The sequence below is a fragment of the Fringilla coelebs genome, assembly GCF_963513975.1.
Source record: "Fringilla coelebs genome assembly, chromosome: 3".
Lineage (NCBI taxonomy): Eukaryota > Metazoa > Chordata > Aves > Passeriformes > Fringillidae > Fringilla > Fringilla coelebs.
Genome location: NC_140030.1, coordinates 33,123,448 through 33,146,742, shown reverse-complemented (window position 1 = coordinate 33,146,742; position 23,295 = coordinate 33,123,448). Strand labels below are relative to the sequence as shown.

Below are 23,295 nucleotides of genomic sequence, written 5' to 3'. Positions count from 1 at the left end.
AAATTCCAGGGTTCACACTTGGATGGTATGTGCTGTAGCTTAGCCCTTAAGCTTTAGAAAGAAGTTTCTCAATGCTGAGAACATACGAAGGCAAAAAAAAAACTATAGGGACATAAGATTTCAGATCTAAATGGAGATCTCTGGTAATGTTAGGTGGATGCACGGGTCTGTTTGGTTTGGTGACTAGGTTTTTGTTGGTATTATAATTTAGACATTAAGTATTGGTGTTCCTTGGGTTTGACCCTAAATGGGTTTGTGGTGTTGTGGTGCTGCCCTTGATTGTTACTTTTTGGACTTAAGCAGTTTCACTTAAGCACACTTTCCTCCATGAAGTACCTCTTGGAGATGGGTTCTGCTCACTCAGGCTGCTTGCAAAAAGCATTTTGTCAGGGGCCTTGGAGTATAGGTTTTTCCTCATAGTTCTTGTGAGTGGGCTGCCCTGTGAAAGAATATTGAAAGAAGTTTCCTAAAAGTTTTTAGGATATGTACAAGCCTGTAGTTCTGTTCTTTATATTTTTTTGTTTGCTTGGGTTTTTTTTGTGGTTTTTTTGTTTGTTTGTTTTTTAAAGAATAATTTAATTTTTTAAAGAGTAATTTGGTTTATAGCATAGATTTATGAACAGTTGCAGGAACATATGGTGACTCCTATTACTTTAAAGTATGTTTTTGAAAGTATGAAGGCTGTACTACAGTAGCAAGAATGAAAGATTAGGGGAGAGCAGGCGTTTTAAAAATTTTTGTCACTATAGAATATTGGAATTCTTACTGTGTCTTTGAATGTCATTGCTTTACCTGAATCTGATACCTGACTAGGCAGAATCTGTAGTAGGCATTGCAATTACTGAAACAGGAAGCCTATGTTTTGATAAAGATGAGCCTTATTATGTTTAAGAAATCTTTGTGTAATGTAGAAATTAATCAAGTAGGAATATTCAAGCTTTTAAAGAAAAAGAAATAAATTCTGGACAACAGATTTCAAAACAATACCCAAAGAGAACCAAGAACAAAAGACTTTTCATGACTAGGTGTTTTTCTCCTGTCTTACTTGATTGACTCATTGTGAGTTGCTTCTTTGAGAAGGGAGTCTCAGCTGTAGCCAGCAGTCAGCCTTCTTATGTCTGACATATGTGTGCCTTGGGTGCCTCCTGTGTGCCTGACAGCCTGTCAAGGTCAGCCTTTTGATTATTTGTAATCTTAATGTGTTGCTACTTGTGAAGTGTTCGTCCGGACTGATTCTTGTGACATTACCTTAGTGCTAAAAGAGTCTTTCTGAGCACTGTTTGTGTTAGGGTATCCTTAACATTCTCTGGGTGGTAGTTCTGGAACAAACTTGGAACTTGGGGCTAAGATGGCCGTAGCTCTTTCATTGTATTGTGAGGAATGCTTTGAAATACTGATACGAAAAGATTTTTTTTTTTTTACAATTTGGTATTAAATTCACAGATCCAAATACTTCAAAATCCCCCTACCTTTGTGACTATCTGAGTTGCTGAAAGGCTAAGCCACCTTAGCCTTTGACACTTCTACATCGCAGTGTGTATATCTCTAACTGTTGAGAATTGTATGATGCGTCTTTTTCTAAATGCCAAAGCACGTTTCATGAGAGCATATAGAAATACCAGGGGTGTTTCAGAAATGCATTACAATTTGAACTCTAAACTAGTCATTTGAAGCAACCTTCTGATTCTTTTGGAGGACAAGGAAGAAAAAGAAAAAATTCTAACTGAACCTGTTCTTCCCCTTTCCCACTTTCAGCTTCCTTTGAAATGACAAGTAACTCAGTTATATTTGTAAAAGAAAAGCTTTAATCTCCCCCAGAAACACCACTGTTCTCCTCTGTGTAAATGCTCACTCTCCACTTAGTAAATGCTGCTTGCTCTGGAAACCGTATTGGTGGTTCAAAACCAGCAGTGTAACACTTAGTGCCTGAATTGGTATTTGTCATTCTTATGCCCTCTGTCCCAGTTTTATGGAAATGGTCAGGAAAAAGAAATAAAACAAAATAAACCTTTAAGATGGCAAGGCCTGAGGGGCTGACATGCTTGTTGCATTGATACTGGAGAAGATACAGGCCACCGTTCTGTTTCTTGACTGTTTTTGAAAGAGTCTGATCCTGGAGCTAAGATAATGCTCCTTCACTGAGACTTAGAAGGACAACAATGTCTTTGGTAGCTGTAGTTGGTGTAAGGTAGGATGAGGCTTCTCACAGATCCTAGGGGAAAAAAATAGTTATTTTTAACATTTTTTTTTTAACTGGGGCATATTTTGCTCTAAGTCTCTATATCAGAATTCTAGCTGTTTTCTTCGTTTCTAGGCAGTGTTCTGTTAGAAGCTCATGATGAATAGTCCCACACTTTCATTTAAAATGCATTAGTTGCATTTTATGTAAATAGACATTGTATCCAGAACTAGAAAGCTTGCGACATGTTCTGATTTACATGTGTTCTTTACAAAATGTTTTAATTTTCAACAGGTTATGAAACCTAGACCTTAAATATGAACATTTTTTAAGCAAAGTAAGAATTTACACACTTTTGTGTTTACTTAAAAAGAAGGTTTAATAGCTTATTCAAAGATTTGGTTAGTGTGATGATCATAGTTTCTCCCATATGTGTCAAAAAACAAATTAAAACAGGTACAATGTAAGCAGCTGAATTAAAAAGTGACAGTGTTCTAAAAAGTTAAAGTTTTGCACTTGCAATTTTCATATAAATTTAGCAGCATATTATTTTGTCCAACTTCATTTAACATGGTCAGCCCAGAAGGAAATTACTTAAAATTTTAGGATAAACCAGGATTTAACTCCATTAACAAAGATAAGGGTTTTTTTTTTTTTGAATTTTTTTTTCTTTTAAATTAAAATTATGACAGCTAAAAGAGAAATGGTGAGGAAACTTATTTCTGAAAAGATGAAAGAACATATTACTGGAACCTTATGTAAATAGTTACAGATCCTTTCAGCAAGATAAAGTTATATGATTTGGCATTATGTTACCACATCAAAACTTAAATGTAGTCATTCTCTTTAACAACTGTATTAATAGGGAATAGCAACTCTAAAGTTCTTGGTACTGAAAAACTCTTTAAAGAACCTAAATATGAACTGTTGCTGAACATACAGTGCAACAGGTATAAGCTACTTTATCAGACCTAACAAACTTGGAGGGCTGATTTTTTGCTTATGTTCTTGGTTGGAGTTAAAAAAGTATTGTAGAAGTTAATAATCCTTAGGGAAAAAAACCCAAGCCAACAAAAAAATCCAAACCAAATTAAAAAAAAACAAACTCAGAGCTTTGCAGCAGGGTAAAATTGTTACCGACTCTACAAATGTTTTAGTTATAGAATTATGAAATACAAACATCTTCTACTTTCAGCTATAGAATTGTAAAATTTGAATGTCTTATCCTGTCTTACCAAGTTGACTCATAGCTTGAGTTGGCTTCTCTAAGGTAGTCTCAAATATGATGATTCAGTGCTTGTTATGAGAAAGATGAAAATACTGAGCTGTGGTTGAGAAAGCTGGTCAGAATTTCATAGCAAGACATGAGGACCAGGTATTTAGTGTTACTGACTTAATGTAATTGTTTTACCACGAATTCTAGAGAAAATACCCCAAAGGGGATAATTTACCACAACTTGTTTATGTTAGTTTTCAAACCAACATGTGTTATGCCTCTCTCAGAGCGATTTAATTTTTAGTTAAAGGATTAAATATTGGTACATTAAAAATCAACTAATTGTAAATTAAATTTTTAACATATATACATCAATGTCAGGTACATGAAGTAAGATGTTTTTGGATAGCTGTGGTGGTTATGTCTGGTTATTCCTGAAATACTGTTTGTGAAGAAGAAAAGATTTACTTTGCTGGGTGACCTCTGTGTGTTACTTGAGAAGACTCCAGCATCTGCTTTTTCACTTTAAGGGTTACAACATGACTATATTTCCAACAGTTACCACTGCAAAAGTTAGGTAGAAGAAAAGGTGTGTTGGAAGGATCTTGAAATGGTGCAGGACCACTCATTAAAACCTTATTTACTTTTAGCTCTGCTGTAGTAGCTTTCATTTGACTGCATTTAAAGTTCTTATGCAGTGAAGAGTGCTTTCATATGATTGAGAGAATATACACACAAACTTGTTTTTAGATCTCTTGATTTTCTGGCCAATCTTGAAGTTAAGACCTAAGCTCTTATGACTTTGCTATAGTAAAGAAAAACCTCTGACTTGTCTTGGTCCATAGTTTTCTTTTTCAGGTTGTTTCTTTGTTGAGAAGCCTTGGGCTGAAGAAACAAAATGTGAATTTGATAAGGTTGTTTTGAAGGTGATCTCTGAAATTCATTTATTTCATTTGATTGCCTTTGAAAACAATTGGAGCAATAGAATCAGCAAGCAGATACTAACCTACCTTGTAAGGTCATGCGTATCTGGTTATGTGAAGGTTATAGTTATATCTCTCTAAATGATGCTTTTATTTAAGATGATGTAGTAGTGAAGCAGATTATACTTAGATATGCTGGCATAAATTCAGGAAATGGGGTGATACATAATTTAACAAAGCAATAATTGTATTTAAAACATTAAACTTGTTTTTGAAACTGAAAATGCGTATTGCCATGCATCCAGTGAGAAAGCTTTGAAGCAAGTGAGTACATTCATGCTAATTTTGTTTTACATTCACTACGTGAAGTTACCATGGTGAATATATGCCTTTTCATAGACTGATACAAGTAAATGTGTGTAAATGCAGATAATTTTTTTATATTATATTTATATTATATATTAAAAAAACTCAACCAAAACACACTAACTCAAAGAAACCTCAACCATAAAATGATCTCAAACAATGATGTTAATGTTGAAAGTTATGGCTACACAGAAATTAAAGAATAAGATGGCTGAAAATAATGTCCAAATGTTTTGTCCCCAAGTCTGTAGCAAATTGATTGTCTAATGTAAAGTTGTCTGGTGCTATTCCTGGTTCCATGCTTTTCTTTCCAAGTCTTTAATTACTTTTCTAGGATATATGGTAGTTGCATTGCATTATTCTTTTTTAAGCTTGTACATTTTCTCCAACTTTGAAACAATGTATCTTTTGAAAAAATTTAAGAGAAATACTTTCTTGGCTTTTGAGAGCTTTGCATATGTTTTATATTTATTTGGAGTTATTAGCATAAGCAGTGACAGAACTTGGCCATAAAAAGGTCAAGTTGAAGCAAGCTGCAAGAATTTTTCTGATTTCTACAATGGAAATTGTGGAGGGTGTAATTTTGATCCAATTAATGGAGGGTCTGCAGTACAGTTGAAGAATCAGACTGTCTGGATGCAGTGATGTGTTGGTTGTCTAATTGCCCAGTCTCTGCCTTCTTTACACATTTTATGTGTTTTATAAATCAGTCAAAAATATTAGAAACCTCATGGAGGTGGTAGTAGGAATGTATTTCATGATGGCAATGATGTTTAGTTTTCGTGAATTTGGGCACACACATTACCTGTAAATGACTGTTTTAATGTTTTAGTGCAGTTTAATCCTTGTTTTGTTTAGAATTTCTTGTCAGTGTTATGGCATTAACTGATTCAGGTTAAAAGGGTTTCTTCCTGCAAGTTGTCAATCAAGCAGAGACCACTGAGTTGCAATTGGATTTTTCTGTGTGCTCTTGCTCCTTCAGAGAGATGGTTGTTGACTGTCCTTTATTTTTAGCTTTAAGTGGACATTTCATTGCAGGCAGTTCCTATGCTATGGCTACTTATGTCTGTGTACCTTAATGTTTTCCTTCCCCATCTTCTGAAGTCTGATCTTCCACTGATCTGTGTGATGTGGTTTCTAATTTTCTAATTCTACTTCTACTTCAATGCAAACTGGCAAACTTTAAAGCCACGATAGCATTATCATATCACTTACAACATTGTTTCCTTTCCTTTAAACCTATCAGGCCTACTTAGGTCTTTGTTAGCAGCTACTTGATTAGTTTTAGGCTAAATGACATACCAAAAGATTGGAAGTCCTTGTCAAAAGAACAGTGTAAAAGATCAGGTTCCATTTAGAACACCTCAGCAGAATGCTCTGTATGTGGATTTTCTGCCACACAAGGTGATATTTTTTTGACTAATGTCTGAAAGGCATGTCTCTTGCTTATATGAACAATGTAACGTCCAGTGGGAACTAGAGATGTGAAAACAATATTTCTTAGGTTGTGGCCTTCATAAAGGCTTTCACTTTCAGTGGAATTATGTAAGATTGTATTTTTAGGTCTGTTATGTGAAATACAGAATTACCTAAGTAAGGTTATGGATGCATTATTTTGAATCAGCTTATCTATAGTCCTATTCTAATGGTTTGAAATTTTTGAGAGGTTCCACCTTTGAATAGCACATCTTGAGAAACAGACTCTGGAGAACAAAATCAGCAGAATGCTCTAGTAGTTCAAGTAAAAGAAGCCAGTACTAGGTTTGTAGGATGTAGAGTAAGAAATATCTTTAACAATAACAAAAAAAGTTGTAAATAATTTATATATATATATACAGAGAGAGAGAGAGCACCTTTAAATAACTTCAGGCATCCACAGGATGGGTGACCTATCAGAACTTTTAACTGACAGATATATTTTTCAAGACATATGCAGCATTCCTAAATAAATAACTGACTTGGCTGGTAGGAAGATAGAAACATTTTTAGTAAATATGTTACTCTGAATTTAATTATTCCTTGTCTTCTTCCTACCATTTCATCTCTTGTTACTGCTGTGGGAGCAGTGTAGAAGATCTGCTGGTTTTTTAAAGTTTTTATAGACAGGTTTAAAAAGTAAGTCTGCTTTCCACTCCTCCAAATGAGTAGCAACCTCCTTTAACTTTGCAGAAAGTCTGTAGATATTTTTTGGCTTATGGAAGCATGTTGTGATTGAAGATTTTTCCTTAAAACAAAGGAGAGCACAAACCTACAAAGGAACTTCCAGATACTTGGAGGCTGGTTTGACTTGAACAGTTATGATGTAGTTTCATCACTTATAAAAAAAGAGGTTTTAATAATAATTAATGCTGCCTTTTTTTTTTTTTTCTAGTTTCAGAAATTTGTTCTAGGATAGCATTGTTGTCTTTGTTAGAATCTGAATTTCAGTTTTCAAGTTTGGATGTTGCTTGTAACTTATATTCATTTATTCCTATGCATGTAAGTAGAGAAGTTCTCATCCTCTTTGAGGTATTCTAGTATAGTAGTTCTCTTCCTGCTAAAGGTCTTTTAGTACAGTCATACAAAATAGTCCTCTCTCCTTAGCATTTGTATAAAGAAGCTGACCTCTTAGATTTTGTGTTATGAGTGACTCTGTAGCTGTCCCTCTTAGAATTTATTCATCTTGAACATGGGAAGCAAAAAACGTGTACTGCTTTGGAAGATTTTGTTCTTAGCATTGTCTATTTGTCCAGCACATATGCACTTTCTTTTCTGGATGCACTTCTGGTCTGGTTTAGAATTGCAGTTTTCTTTTTGTTGCTGCATTATATGTACTGTATTGCAAAGAATACACAGTGATCTTTTTCCCTGTATTTCCAACTAATTGCCTCAGTTCCTTAACATGAAGGATGGATTCTTCCTCAGGCTAGTAGAGGTTTTAGTTCACTGATTTTTATTTGTTTTTTTAACTGTGCTGGTGACTAGTGTTGGAAGATTTTATAGAAATGTGTACTGTTACTTTATGTAGACTGAGTTTCATTTTTTTTTTTCTGGCAGTAAATGTGCTAGTAAGTTATTTCTAATAATCTTACTAGGTTCATGCTCTGTTGCACTTTGTTCTATTGGCTTTTAATTGCTTACATTGATATCATTTATGCTGTCCCAGATTTGTTCTCAGTGGATGATTCACTAATGTTCATTTCATCAAAGGGCTCTTATTTTTTATTTAGTCAATAACAGAAAGGCCTGACTTGAGAATCTTTAGTGTTAACATCCTTTTAGCTCTGTATGTCTCTCTGAAATCAGTAACTGTTAAACTTTCTTTATGGTTTGCCTACTCTGCATTTCTCCTACTAATCGCAATAATTTGAATCAAGTTTAAGTATCATATTATGCCTTTGAAATCTAGCTAGATTGAATGAATTATATTTTTTGGCATTAAAAAATTACTCATTTTTCTGAAGAAACTCCCCTAAATTTCTCTGATACTCTCTACTCTATTAATTTTTCAGCTTATTTGAATTCTTTACTTTTTCTTCCATGTCTTATACTCTTCTTGAAAAGTAGGGTTTAGCTGTTTCATACTATCTATTGATAATAGGTCAAAAAGGCTTATTACTGAGCTCGCTTTGTAAGTGTTATTATTCTGTTTTCATACAACAAATAATTTTTATGCATTTAAGACATTACTTTGTGTACAAGTTTGACAGCTCTATTGTCCCTGGTTTGGGGCAAACAAGAAGCTTTTCTCAAAACTGAGAGGAAAAGTCTTCCCATTTTCATTCTCTTATTTCATCATTTCTCCCTACTGGATACACCGAGGTCCACCTGTTTCCTTGCTAGTGAAAATATGGGCAAATTGGACTCTTAATTCATGGAGCTAAATCTAAAAATAATCTTTACTTAGTCCTCATTGTATAGCATCACTGGTTCTTCCCTGTTTAGCTGAAAAATCCTTGCTACCTGCTTTGCTACCAGGAGCGTCTTGTTCACTTTTCACAGCCTTTTGTTGTGACACAGCCTTTGTTGGAGCACTGGAACAGGATGTAAAAGAAACTGGGGCTCCCCATCCCTAGAAGTGTTCAATGGTTGGATGGAGCTCTGAGCAACCTGGTCTGGAAGGTATCCCTGCCCATGGCAGGGTGTTGGAACTATGTGATCTTAAGGGTCTCTTCCAACCCAAATAATTCTGTGATTCTGTGACAGATCTTAATCAACCAGCACTTTTTCTGTGCTCCTGAGCAGTCTCTTCCTTTCACAACTGATATCCTTATATGCAGCAGGGGAAGGTTCAAGACAGAATAAGCACTCTAAATCTTCTTGGGATACAGTCTTTATGTAGTTCTTGCATCTCTGATTTAAAAGGGATGGACAGGGGAAGGCAACTTCCTTCTTGCTGAAATTCTTTATCTAGCCTGCTGAAGTAACAGCTTCACTGATTTACTACAGCTTCCTTTTTTGCAACTTAACATTTAGTGTCTGTTTCAAATGACTAGCTCCTCTGTGTTAGCTTTATTATGGAAAAAAATTCTATTGTAAGTTGTCACTTATTAATCCTGAAATAGTTTTATGGAAAAGAAAATTCTACTGGGTAGAATTTCATTCTCTGGTCACTCTGGTTGACTTTGTTCTTTAGTTTAGAATAGTAATTATATCTTGGAAGGTTAACCTCAATGGTAGTTTTTGTTCCTATAAGAATCTTTATTTCCAAGTATTTGTACTTCAGACTTGAAGGTTTGTGCTGAAAGGTCTTAGAGTTGCCCTTTCTGGAAGCACTTTTTAAAACCAAATTCTAGTCACGTTTAGATTAAAACTATTTGCACTGTACTTGTCCCCAAATAGTAGAACACTATTCTTTTCCTTTACATAAGAAGGGAATGTTTTCTGATTAACACTCTAATTTCCAGGGGTTTCTTGAAAATGGGCCATCCAAAGCATTTCTTGATGGAAAGGATTAAAAACTCATCGTCTTAGTAGTTGGATTTTTTCCTTCTGTTTATAATTTTTCCCCTCACCATGGTTAGCAAATAGTTCTTCCCACAACATGTATTGTTTTCCTTGTGAAACAAAAGGTAGTAAAAACTTAGGCTGAACCATGAAATTCTATTTATGAAGGACTTCAACATTAGGAAGCTTGATACTGATGTTTCCTTTGTTGGAGGAAGGGTAAGGGAACAAAATCTCCATGTATAAAATTTCTTTTCTAATTTTTAACTGTGTTTCTGCAAAGCTTATTATTGTGGTGAAATGCTGTCTGCTTTCCACCTGCTTTCCCAAACTGTCTCCCTTTAATACAGTGAGCTTTCTATATGCAAAAAGCAGCACAAAGTTGTAACTTTGCTGTGGTAGTTGGATCTCGCTTAGATTAAATTAATTCTGCGTTCCTGACTGCTGTGATGTTGGTGTCACTTGCTTGAAGTTCTGTTTTTATTTTCCATCTCTTTCTGTGAGATACTTCTGTTCATTTCTTCTGGAATAATGGGCAAAATAGAACGTAAGACTTGCATTGGTTTATGTTCCTCTTCCGCTAGTCCAGAAACTCATTTGACTTTTAGGGAAATTACCTGTAGTGAGAAAGACCTGAAAGCAATAGATGTAGCAGCCTCTCTCGGGGGATGTCCAGGGGTGTGGTTGTGTTGTAAGACTGTGGGGAGAAGATTTAGAATTCTTGCCTTTGTCTCAGCCTGTAAGAGAGTGAAAACAGTACGTATCTCACAGGATTTTTGAGGCTTTGTTAACTTTTTTAAATAATGCTGATGGCCTCTGAAGGTGCTGCAGAAGTGCACGGCATTACTGTCTGAAGGCTGAATATCATTGGTTTTTGTTTTGTTTTGTTTTCTTTTTTCCCCCTTTCCTGGCATATATAGGCATACCACAGTTAGGGAAAGAATTTTGTTTGGTGTCTCTTTAAAGAAAATGCAAAAGTGCTTTGCTGGGGAGAATAGAAAGGGGCTTTCTGAAGAGGTGCTGAAGACATGAAAATTCAGAGTGGTGATTGGTCACCTCTGCTTGATTGACAGGTTGCAGGGAAAAACAAAAACCCATTTGTTCTGGCTTAATGGAACTGGAAAACAGAAAATGAGTATCAGGTAAAAATTCCTTTTTTAAAATCTTTGCAGTTCTCCTATAAAAGGTGGAGTTTTTACACAAATTTACTCCTTCCCCACTCCAATAAATTAGGAGTAGGAATTACAGAAACAGGTAGTTGCTAAGCTGTGTAATGTGGGTTGTCTATGTCAGTGCGTTTTCCAGGGGGCAGGTGTTGTGGAACACGCCGCAGCAGCCACTGCTGCTGGGGTAGCTTAGCGAGAAGGCAGAGGATGGAAAGGGTGTAGTGACTAAGCCCTGCACTGGGCCCAGCTCTCTGGTTAGGCTCATTAGCAGGACGTTCAAGGGGAAGCTTTTATTTTCACTTCCTATACTGTGCCTGCTTTGTGGATAAAGTCTGTCAGTTTCTCCTGCTATCAATTTGGAATCTTTCATGAGCATTATTACAAAATTCACTGAAAAGTGAATAGTTAAAGTAAGCTTTCTTTTAAAGTAATTTCCATCTAGCAGTATACTGTCATGCAGATTTTATAATAAATTTCAATGTCAGCACCACAGTTTGAGAATCATAATTGAAAATTATTAATTTCTGTTAATTATTTTGTATGTTGATGTATTTCAGATTGAAGGACAAGGACATGGTGCAGTTTTCGACTGCAAGTGCTCTCCTGATGGACAGCATTTTGCATGTACTGATTCTCATGGTCACCTTCTGATTTTTGGCTTTGGTTCCAGTAGCAAATATGACAAGGTACAGTGCAAGATGTAAATTAAAATGTTTGTCTGTGTTGAATGCATTTGTGCAAACTTCTTTAGAACTTCATTTCAAGAGGGCATGTCTTGACACAATTTTGAGCCATTAATATGGGATATTTTGGATGCCTGTTGTTGACAAAGAGATTTTTTTCACTGTCTTTTTTTTAAATTATAGGAAAATTCTGTTAAGCTACTGTTAACATGAGAAGTTCAAAATAATAATAATAATGATAGTTTGAAAACAGAATTCAAAATTAACCAGTCTAACCAGTCACTGTCTACTCTCTTAAGTGACAAAGTTACAAATATCTACCAATGGTTCGACATGGATAATGGGAATAAGCTACAGTGGAGCTGGTAATAGTTACACATTCTACTTGAAATTTTTTTTTTTTTTTTGCTTCCTAACTAAGCCCCGAAAATGGGGATGTAATAGAAGTAATTCCTGCTATCTGTATTTAAATATTGCATAGCCTGTGAGAGAATTATTTACAAAAAATGTGCTATGTTTTAGTGATGCAATTTAATGTCTGCTAATGAAGTACCATCATGGGTACCTTTGTGCTTACACAAAAATATTCCACCATTAGTATGATTTAAATATAATATCTTTATTCTAATGTCTATTATTTAATGTCTATTCTAATGGTCTACATTGTGTATTCCGAATGTGGGTGTCTTGCCACAGACCCTCATGACTGTAAAGATATGTGGTGTTATTTTCCTTTGTGGAGGAACGTGCTCTAGGAATCATGCAGGTTTGGAGTGTCCACAGGATCTTAGTTCTTCATTTACCACCCAGGAAAGAAGTGAGGTGTGTCTCTTCCTAAGACTTAAGTAGACCTATCTGCTCCATTTTCATCTCTGCTTCTGGTAGTTGACACTTGAATGCTGTTGGTGAAGTGCTGTTTTTTGGATACTGCCTCCTGCTTTGGATCTTCGGGCTCAGGCAGGTTTTGAAAGCATTTTGGTAAATAGCAGTGCAGAGGGACCTGAAGGAAGGAGTGCAAAAGGAATCTTTATCTTGAAAGCTACTGGATTTCTTTCTGTAGTCTTACAGAAGGATTTACATTTGGAGATTTATTTTTTCTCCTTGTTTCTCAAGTATGATTTGAAGTCCTCACTACTAAGCTGCTGTTGCTATCCCTCAGTTATTACTATCTGTGCACTTCTCCTTCCATTCCAAATAAAACAAATAAGGAGAGACATCACAAGCATGGAAAATCAGGATTATCAGATAATTTTCTTTGTGTTTCAGGATTCTTACTGTTCTAGACTTTAAGGCCTGTTTTAATAGGAACATTTTTCTTACCATATCCATGGATCGTTTCAGGTTTCTTTTTCTCTCCAATTGTTTTGGAAGAATGTATTTCTCTGCTACTTTGAAATGCTGGAAATTAAATTGTAGCTGAGTCTTTTGGTCTTTGCTATGATAGACCAGAATTTTCCTTTATGCTCCTATTTGAGAATTTACCTGTGAAAGATTAAATGTCTTAGTAGAATGAATGCAGTTGCTTTGCCCTGCTTGAATTCTACAGTCCCTTGGCTCTCTTGTGGTTTTTGCTGCAGCCCCTGAGAAAAGAGTGTTTTAAACTTTTCACTTATTGAATGATTTCAAATAATCCTCTACAGTGGTTGCTGTGCCAATTTTACTCTTGGCATTCTTCATCGCAGCAGAAATGGGAACAAATAGGACTTATTTGTTGCCACTTTAATCTCAGTCTTCCACTCACAGAAAACTCAGCTTGAAAGTGTCTGGAGTCTTCCATGTGTGGTTTCATCACCTCTGTTTTTGTCTGACCTGATTTATGGGAAAATCTTACTACAGGTAGGTAGGTGCTGGAGATGGTGGGGTTTTTTTTCTGTCTTTCTCCCCTCGGATACTGGGGAGGGTTTCAGACAGCTTGTCAGACTATGATCTGGTAGTATATGTGTTTTTTGGCCTTTAAAGTGTTTCCTTCTCTCTGGGGAAATGAATTTTACAGAAGAAAGAAGCATGGCAACCTGTCCTGTATTCCTGCATTTTGGAATTGACAGTGATTATAGCTGAGATGGTGTTAATTCTACTGGGAGAACAAGCTCTTATTTTTCTATGTCTTTGTTTTTCCGTGTTATGTTCAGATAGTACCTACATTTCCTAGCTGACTGGAACCAATGCCTAGGCTTTCTTTCCCCTGCAGTGTGATCTTGGCCACAATGAAGCTGAATGGGGTGGGGTGTTGGTTTTCTGTTTGGGGTTTTTGTGGGTTTTTTTTTTTTTTTATTATCCGCATTTTTGTGAAGTAGTTCTTTTGTGGGGGAAAATAAAAAGAATACATGTGCTGCATGTTTGGGGCTGCTTGAACCAATCTCAGCTGAAATTTGAGTGTGTCATCACCAGAGTTGAGCCAAGTTCACTGTCAACAGGTCACGTGCACTTCAGAAGTTCTTGATTAGGTGGAAACTTGTCCAGGAGCGACTAGCAGTTCTAAAGTGTAAGGTACTATTCTGTTGATTTTAAATCATAGAATATTCTGAGTTGGAAGGGACCCACTAGGATCAAGACCAACTCCTAGCTCTGCACAAAGCATATCATGTGCCTGAGTGCATTGTCCAAATGCTTTTTGAACTCTGGCAGGCTTGCTGCCATGGCCACTTTCCTGAGGAACTTGAGCTTTCTAAGGCATTTGTTCCTGCAGACTGCCCAAACCACAGTACTTAGCTGCAAGTTGACAGTTCCTGTACAGTGGATTGGTGCAGTACTGGGGAAAACCTCTTTGTGTAACTGTGCCCATTTGGAGAAACTGAGCATTTTGAATGTGTGATTGGAGGAGACTATCTGTAGAGCTCACACCTTGTGGAAAGCTTTTGTGCTCATTCCCAGGCTGGGTTTGTGATGTCCTATGAATAGAAGACTCATGAAATGGTGATGTGATATCATCCTATTGTCATGAATTTGATCTCTAATAGTATATAAACAAATAAGTCTCATTGTTAATACTTCTTGCTAGTTTTCTGATGGAATGTCTAATTCTTCTGATTTTTCTCAAGATAAGACATTTTCCTCGATTCCAGTAGGGATATTCTACCTGAGAGTTGTTCTGAGCCTGTGTTCTCCAAGAAATGCCACATTATCTTTTGGAGTAGAAAATTATTTAGTCTCCCTATTATACTTGATTGCAGTATAAGGTACCACAGAAGTGTAATTGCAGCAAAGTCCCTTGTGATCTTGTACCTGGTCTTCCCTTTGCTCTCAAAACCTGGGATGCAGACTACACTGTACTGCCAAGACACAACATAATAAAGCTCAGAGGTTGTATGACCTTGCCATTTAAAACTCTTTTTCTCAGTGTGGGAAGTACTTAGTAGGAAGACTTATACTAGGTGTAAGTAATGCATATTCTATTATGATTTTCACAGACATTGTAAGTCCTCCTAGGGGACCTCCGTCTCTATCATATTGAGCTATTGTGAGATGAAGAAACAAAGGTGTTAATCAGGCCTTGATTCTGTCAGTCAGACACATGAAAGCATTTTTATCTTTCTCATTCAGCCTCTGTTAACAAAGAATCTAGCAGCAAGATTTCATCCAGTCAGCTTTTTTACTGCAGTGGGATATCACCTTGTCCATATGTATTTTGTAAGAGTAGTCTTTTAAATCTCTGAAGTGAATTATTTTCCATTGCATCTTTCAAATTCCTTCCTGTAGTTATTTTTCTGAGTTTTTGTGAGGTCTAGAGCCATGATATCTCCAATTTTTTCACAATTCTTTTTTTAAAATCCGTATCATATGGATGTACTTTCTGATGTTGTAATTGACAAATGTCTGTTATCATCTTTGTTCCTGGTCTTCTTGCTTCCATGGTGGGACACATTTGTTATTGAGAGACCAGACCTCTGAGTAGCTGCTATAATCTCTGCCTTACTGATTTCTACTTAACAAATTACTGGAAACTGTGTTATGGATTGGTCATGATAGAGCATACTCTCCAGAAATCAGAGGATGTTCTATGACAACTTACGCATTCCTCTCTCCATGCTCCAAAGACGAGATTTTTTGAGATCTCTGTGCATTGAGGCAATCATTTAATTGTTTTCATAATGCACTGGAAATCTTAATTTGTGTGGATGATGATTTTATGATTTGATTTTCACTTGTTCATTCAGTTCAACTGAATATATGAGCTGCCACAAGGTTTGCTTGCCAGTAGGTGGTCCTGGGATGTGTAGGATCTGCGTCAACTTCTCTCCTATTCACTTTTTCTTTTCTCCTTGCACTTCAATATCTTTCTTGTTGCACGATACTGAGATACCTGTTCCAGCAAGGGATGGAGCATACATCTTTTTATATTTATTTGGACAAAAATATTCAGTCTTGAGGGTCTGTGGAAAGTCATCTATAATAAATTAGGAGCAGGTGGACAGAAATAAAAAAGAAAACTTCAGTTTTTATTTTTAAAAAATAAAGTGAAAAATTCAGTTTTTATTTTGACTTTATTTTATCAACTGAAACTTTTTCTGATATCTATCATGATAGTAAAGATATATATTTTTTGATGATGTTAAAATATTAGGCAATGCCCTCATGCAATGAATATTTTTCCTAGTCTTCTGCCTGCACCATATCTCATAAGTCCGTGACACAATTTTTTATTATCAGAAAATTTATTCATATATTCAGACTGTAGAAGAAAATTTATAAACTAATACATTAATGCTGTATTTGGTCAGATGTCTTCTAGTAGTTAAATATTACCCCATTCCCCTATTCTTTACATGCTTCCCACCCTCAAACATGTGGATTATTCCCTTTGCAGTGTTTTATAGAAAAGAGTACTTTGAAACAAAATAATAATGGAGTCATTAAATTTTCCCCTTTAAACTGAAATAAGCACATCAGCTTATAGCCCTGTTTTTTGCAAAACTGACCAGGAGTACCACTGTTAAAAATACTTTTGGCAGTTCTCTTCTGTATGCTTTAAAAAAATTACAAAATGACTTTGTTTACAGATAGCAGATCAGATGTTCTTTCATAGTGATTATCGGCCCCTTATCCGTGATGCCAACAACTTTGTCCTGGACGAACAGACACAGCAGGCTCCACACCTTATGCCTCCCCCATTTTTGGTTGATGTGGATGGCAACCCTCATCCTGCAAGGTATCAAAGACTAGTTCCTGGTCGTGAGAACTGCAGGGAGGAACAGCTTATTCCTCAGATGGGAGTGACATCTTCAGGTATGGAAAATTTCACTTCACTGACCAGTAGTCTATCTAGTTACCTTCAGTTGTTCTACACTTTCACTTTGTCCTTTTTCTTCATTTATGGGCATAGTAGTTCATGTAGTGTGGAAGAATTGCAATGTCTTTGGCACTGATTGCTTGTGACAATTTCATTTACAGAATTGTCATCAATCAAGTTGGCACTAGTTGATGCTACAGCACCAGTTAGCTCGGAGTTTGTTTCATTACTGGAGCAATGTATAATGCTGTGTGAGCTCTCAGTTATCTCTTTGGGATAAGATTTCCTGCTTTAGAAAACCTAGGAAATAGACTGATCTTCCACAGATCAGTTAGAAAAGGTAACACTTACAAGAACAGAAAAATTAGGAGACATCTCTTAAGCTTCAGTGGTTCGGTTAAAGAACTGAAGACTTGAAACAGATACAAAATCTAGGAAGTTCCTTGAAAATTTTATTCTTGTGCACATGACATGAGAAGTACATACATATATTGGGCCAATGGCTGGCTGTTGGAAACTGCCTGAAGGTGTTTCACATGAGTAGGGATGGAAAAACAATGCCTACTTATTATATGTTACAAATATGATATTAGTAGGAATAAGCAAACAGTGACTGGTGAAAGTAGCTTTAAAGGTTTTCAAAGTAAGCATTGTTAACTATTCGGATATTCTTGAAAATATGTGCAAACTGACTGTTCCTGCAAATTGTAGTCTATATGTTCATGATACTTAAATCTGTGGTGTGTCAGACATTCCAGAAAGGGTAACTGAGAGTGTTTTTACCAAAAAATCTCTTTATGCTTATTTGTAGATGTCAGCGTTATAGGGCAGTGAATATTTAAGTATTTTTAGGGGAGGATTTCCATATTCCCTCCAAAATTACAAGAAGAAATGCTACTTGAGGAGCAACTGTAAGAAGGAAAATATCCATCCTGCTGAATATAAATTTCTTAGTTAGTGGCTTTGAAACAAAATTTGATTTTTAGGGAAAGATGTTACTTTACTTCCTTGTTACAGTTAAAGTGTGAATCCATTGCATTGTGAAATTCTCCAAATTTGAAAATGTCCAGGGCACATTCTTCAATATATCTTGAAACAAGTTAGACTCCACACACAGACCCAACAAAACTAAATTTTGTGGTCTGTCTGCATGACACATGAATGCCTATAGGAAGATGATGTCCATAGCATTTTGTTTAATAGCAGGGAGCCATCCATCAGGTTGACAGGTTATGAACAGACACAAGACATTTTTCTACCTTTTTACAATATAGCAACTATGCAGTTGTATGTAGACCTAAACAACATTTATATAGTTTATATGTTCCCTTCCACTAAGAAAGCTCCTTTTCTTTCTGAAGCTTTGTTGTGGGATTTGATGCATCTCACTCAGAGCACTGACCATTTATTTCTTGTTAAGTTTTCTGTAGGGATTTCTGAGTAGAGGGAATTCAGATAATCATACTTGATTTACTGCCTTGATGAACATGAAGCTCCTTTAAACCAGATGTTTTGAAAAAATCAAGTATACACCAGTGTATTTATTATTTCATTTAAAAAGAAACCACTTGCTGTTTCTTGCTAAGGCATTGTCTCACAGGCTAGATACATAAAAACATTCATTTTGTTTAGATAGCAGTTTCCTTATTTAAGATCATTCTTGGGTTATTAGTTGTATTTCCTATTGTTCTCAGTAGACAGTATGTCTGCTCAGAAGATTGACAAATTATTCTCACTTACCTGACTCAGAAAGCATCCAATTGTAGAGCTCATTCTATTATTCCAGGGTTCTGCTGCTTTAGGGAAGTTGACTTCAATAACCTTTAAAGCCTGAGAGAAGTATCTTGAATATTTAAGGTTTTTCTGCATACTGTTAAGAGATAGCAGCTTCTGTTCAGCCACATAATCAAAGCTCTTCATTTCATAGCACAATTACTTTAATATCTAGTCTTTGATCTTGCAAAATGCGGTTTATACTGTGATATTTCTTTGGAATCATGCTGGAAAAATAATTTCTATATCTTGTTTCTTTGAACACTGTTATTCCTCATTATGAAGTTTTACAAGTTCTGCTTCTCTTGACTAGAGCTTCCCACCATTCCACTCCACCATCTCACTATTCTGTGTGGAGATGTCTGACTTCTTTTTGAATCAGTCCTGTAACCCTTGTCTTTTTCTCTATACCTCTCTAATTGTTTTTTGTGATCATTGTAAGTATGAAAACAGGTTTTGTGTTATGTCATGCTTATGTGCTGTGTATTTTGCTTGCTGCTGAGAAACAGTATTATCACCTTGTAATCACTTCTTTGGAACTGTTTCCCATCTTATATTCACAAGACCTACCCAAAAGGAGGTTTCTTGGCTGTTTTACATACCATAGAAAATTACCATTACTTGATCCGTGCTGTCATTATGTCCATGTGGAGCTCAATTAAACATTTTTACTGCTTTGTTTTCTACAATATAGATAATTATTTTCTAATTCAGTTAGACCTTCTTGATGTGGTTCTTTCATTGAAGCTTTTAAAGTGTTTTTTAATGCATTTGAGGCAGGCTAATCTTGCATTTGAACAATTTGCATTGACTGAGCTGACAAACAACAGTTGTATTAAGCTTCTGTGGCTTGCTGGCACTTGATCAAATTTAACCTTTTATTAGAAGTGAAGTGTGGTCATCTTGACCCTGCTCCAGAAAATATAATGCTCTCAAATATATTTACGAAAAGAAGTTGTCCTGTTTTAAGAAATGGTTGTTAGAAAAATAAGCATTAGCTTGTAGCTACTGTACTTGTTTCAAAGCTAAAACTTAAATGAGCTGTCTGTAACATTAATTTCCTAGAACTTTACATTTGTGTGTTGTTCTGTATATTTTACTTCACAGGATTGAATCAAGTTCTTAGTCAGCAAGCAAATCAAGAAATTAGTCCGTTGGATAGCATGATTCAAAGACTTCAGCAAGAGCAGGACCAGAGACGTTCTGGGGAGGCAGGAACCAGTAGTACCAGCCGGATAAGCAGAGGTAGATCACTGGGGGATTGGTGTTGAGGCTGGGAGTTGGAAAACATAAAAATCCCTTTATATTGTTCATGATCTGTGCATTTTGTTGAACTGGTAGAAAGAAGGTATGCAGCTGTTGAAAACCATACAGCTTTCCCATCAGGCTTTTTTTGCCTTTTGCAAAATGTTGGGCTTCTTAACGTTACAGATTTATCTTTGTTATTGTCTCCTTACTCAGGGAAATGCAGCAGCTGTGTTCCCTTAGAGGAGTAACTACCCCACTGTTTAATCTGGAGCTGGCCATCTAGTTGTTTGAATCTGACTTCTTTCAAATAAGGACACAGGAGGAAGAAAAGTGGAAGGAAATACTTATTTCTCTGCAGAGTTGTTCCATGTTTCAGTGTCTTTCACTACAGTACACAGTAGTTTTCAACACTTTCAAAATTATGGTTAGCAATCCACTAGAGTAATCAGGATTAGCTTGTGAGTGTAAGGATATGGAAAAATGTTGATATTTTGCTACTGTGTAGGTGTTCGAAGGCTCTTGCATGTGTGTGTGGTTTTGTTTTGGGTTGGTTTGGTTATTTTTAGTCTCTTGACCATTTCTGGTTTTTGTCTGTAAATTTTACAGCTTGATTCCTAATTTCCAGGGTTGAGGCTTCCTTTTTTTTTTTGAAGGTAGAAGTCTGTTTAAGGAGCACACTGATTCAGTGAGATAGCTCACTGTTTTATAATGCAGATCTAGAGTGCAGTAGCAATAGTCAGCTTTGCATAAATGTTTTCAAAGGTATTTTTAAAGAAGCAAACATTTTCTTCACTTCAGATTGTTGGTACACCTGCTTCTTTTCAATGTGAATTTTTAAACAGAGTGCTGCAGCCCAGTAGCTGTTTGTGCTGTATTGTGGTGACTGTAGAAATTGCTGAAATACTTATACTCAGTTAGTATGAAGTTTCTTTTGAAGTAATAGATCAAGTAAAGTTATTTTTTTCATTTCATTCCAAGTCTTTCTTTTCTAATGCTTCCCTAAGAATTTCAGATCAAGAACTATTGCTTTTTGACTTTTTAGGATCTGTAAGCTCTACCTCAGAAGTACACTCCCCACCAAATATAGGGTTAAGGCGCAGCGGACAAATTGAAGGTGTGCGTCAGATGCACAGCAATGCACCAAGAAGTGAAATCGCCACTGAGCGGGACCTCGTGGCTTGGAGCCGCAGGGTGGTCGTGCCTGAACTGTCTTCTGGTGTGGCCAGGTAAACACAGATGGAGAATTTTACTGTGATGAACTTAATTAAATGGAGCAGTTTTGGAATTCCTATCGCCATTCACATCATCATTTTGTTTTCTATTTTGCCATCTCAAATTTCTTATAAAATTGGTTTCTGTTTGAAATCACTTGTTGGCATATTGCTTGAAAAATCTTGTAATTCCAGAAGTATTAGGAATAAAAATTGTCCTTTTAATGAATAGCACAGTAATTGAACTTGTATAAGCAATGGAATCTAGTTGCTTCAATATTTTCTGACTTGTAGCATGAGATTATGTCCTGTCATTATATGGTGTTTTATGGCTGGAATACTGGCCTAAACTATTAGGTGCCTGAGATGAATTTTGATTTACAAACTGGAACTTTAATTTTTTTCAGTGATTACTTCTTGTGATGAATACTTAAATTAGTAAGTTAAAAAACCTGCTCGCCATAGTCAAGCATAAGCTGCTCTAGTTTAATGAAATAAGATGAAAATCTTTGTTTGAAAAAATCTAATTTTAAAGCCATATGGTAACTGTAAAGAGAAGAACTGCTGCTCAAAGAATGGCATAGATGTTGAATGTCTATTCCTTCGTTTGGAATAGATCATCTTAGTTTTAGTAATGTCCTTTAAATTTAACATCTCCATTTTCTTTTTACAGTAGGCAAGAAGAATGGAGAACAGCAAAGGGAGAAGAAGAAATAAGGGTGTATCGATCTGAAGAGAAAAGAAAACATGTAATGAGTCACATTCCAAGAGAAAACAAAATACCTACTTTCTCTAAGGTAAGCAGTCCACATGTACCTTATCACAGAATGAAGCATAAAATTTAATTCAGTAAATTTGATCACATAAATTTAGATTCCTCTTCTCAGTTTTAAATTTACAGACCAGGGTATGGGAGTTTGTTTGCCTCCCCAGAATGAGGAAGCCTGTCTGTACTGGTGTTTCAATATGTTCTTAATAATAAACAACATGGATTGCTTTCAGAAGTGGGGAGAAATCCCTGCAAATCTGGTGATAGGGACATGATTTGCTGTAGGGAGTCTGTCACTATTAATCAATATACCCCGCTGCTGTTGTGTACTGTTTGACATACTGTTCTGTGGAAAGTTTGTATTAAAACTCAAGTCACAGTTCTTAAGTTTAACAGATTAAATATATCTCCAAATAGATAATTGGGTATTTTCTCTCATAGTACCCTAAAAATCATATTTTGGGCTGTTATGGGCTCTATCTAAGTCATGTTTTTTGCTAGAGCTGGGAGTACATTTTCAGAAAAGATGAAAGATTTGTCCACTACTTCTAGGTTAAGTAGAAGGAAATAAGTTGTATTAAGAATTAGATTGTCATAAGGGACATGCTTTTTTAAAAATATGACTTGCAAAAAATTTCAATCTTGCATATTCTTGCTTTTTACAAAAAATTGAAAGACATATATTTTATGTTTACAGAAAGAATTCTAAGTCTTCTTTGTTTAAAATTAGTTTTATCTATTAATTGCACATGCTTAGCTGTGCTTTTCTAGCTAAATAGCCAACTATGTCTTTGTAATAGAGGAAGTAAATTTTAGCAATGGTAAAGGAGAACTCATGCTTTGAGTTTCATAGTATGCTTTATATGGAGGAGACTCTTTTCATCCTCAATCCAAAACGTGTAAAATACAGCTTTCAGAAACACCTGCAAATTGTGGCAATTGCAATAGAAAAGTAAAAATCACTTATGGGATTTAAGGTGGAAAAATGAACAAATGATATAAAAAGAACAAGTATGCAAAAGACTGCAGCTCTTAAATTCATTTGAGTGCCATACTTTATATCTGTGAAGGAAGGAACTGAGATTGAAAACAGTCTGAAAATAAGTAAATTTCAGATGCTTCGTAGTGATGCTGTAATTTTTAATAATGATGAATTAATTTTATATGTAGTAGAGTAAGTTTGAAATGAGCAACTTTTTATTTGATTTTAAATTTCAGTATTGTTTTGCTACATTTTTCATAGCCAACCAAAGTAAATATTTCAAAAGAAGTAATGTGAACAGTCCCCTACTCACAGTTCCCTAATAACTTTAAATTTCTTGATTAAATTTATTTCTTACTTTTTCCTTCAATTTCTTTCTTGTATTAAAATTTCAGTGCATTGCTATCTTAAAAAAATGGTGCTGGTTCACTCTTTTCAGTTCTGCAGGCACCAACATGGTGTGTTTTCCCAAGATACACTGAAAGAAGTTTGTTCACTTTTGTCTCCAGCTTTTATAAAAACATAGAGGTGGGAAGCTTTATGCCACGTGGCAGGATTTATTAGTGAAATAACAGGAGATCAGAAGTCTTTAACTCTTATTTTTCTTTTGGGAATAGCAAATGGGC

The 23,295-nt window shown here is 35.7% G+C and overlaps 1 protein-coding gene across 1 annotated transcript in view; it reads left to right on the top strand.

Annotated features, from left to right (window-relative positions):
• The window catches only part of PHIP (PHIP subunit of CUL4-Ring ligase complex), a 102,592-nt gene that overhangs the window by 41,085 nt on the left and 38,212 nt on the right, over positions 1-23,295 (top strand). Inside the window, exons 16-20 of the mRNA XM_084202210.1 lie at positions 11,334-11,462; positions 16,457-16,682; positions 19,567-19,704; positions 20,750-20,933; positions 21,592-21,715. Of these exons, the coding sequence (XP_084058336.1) occupies positions 11,334-11,462; positions 16,457-16,682; positions 19,567-19,704; positions 20,750-20,933; positions 21,592-21,715 (801 nt within the window). The remainder of the gene's footprint in view (positions 1-11,333; positions 11,463-16,456; positions 16,683-19,566; positions 19,705-20,749; positions 20,934-21,591; positions 21,716-23,295) is intronic.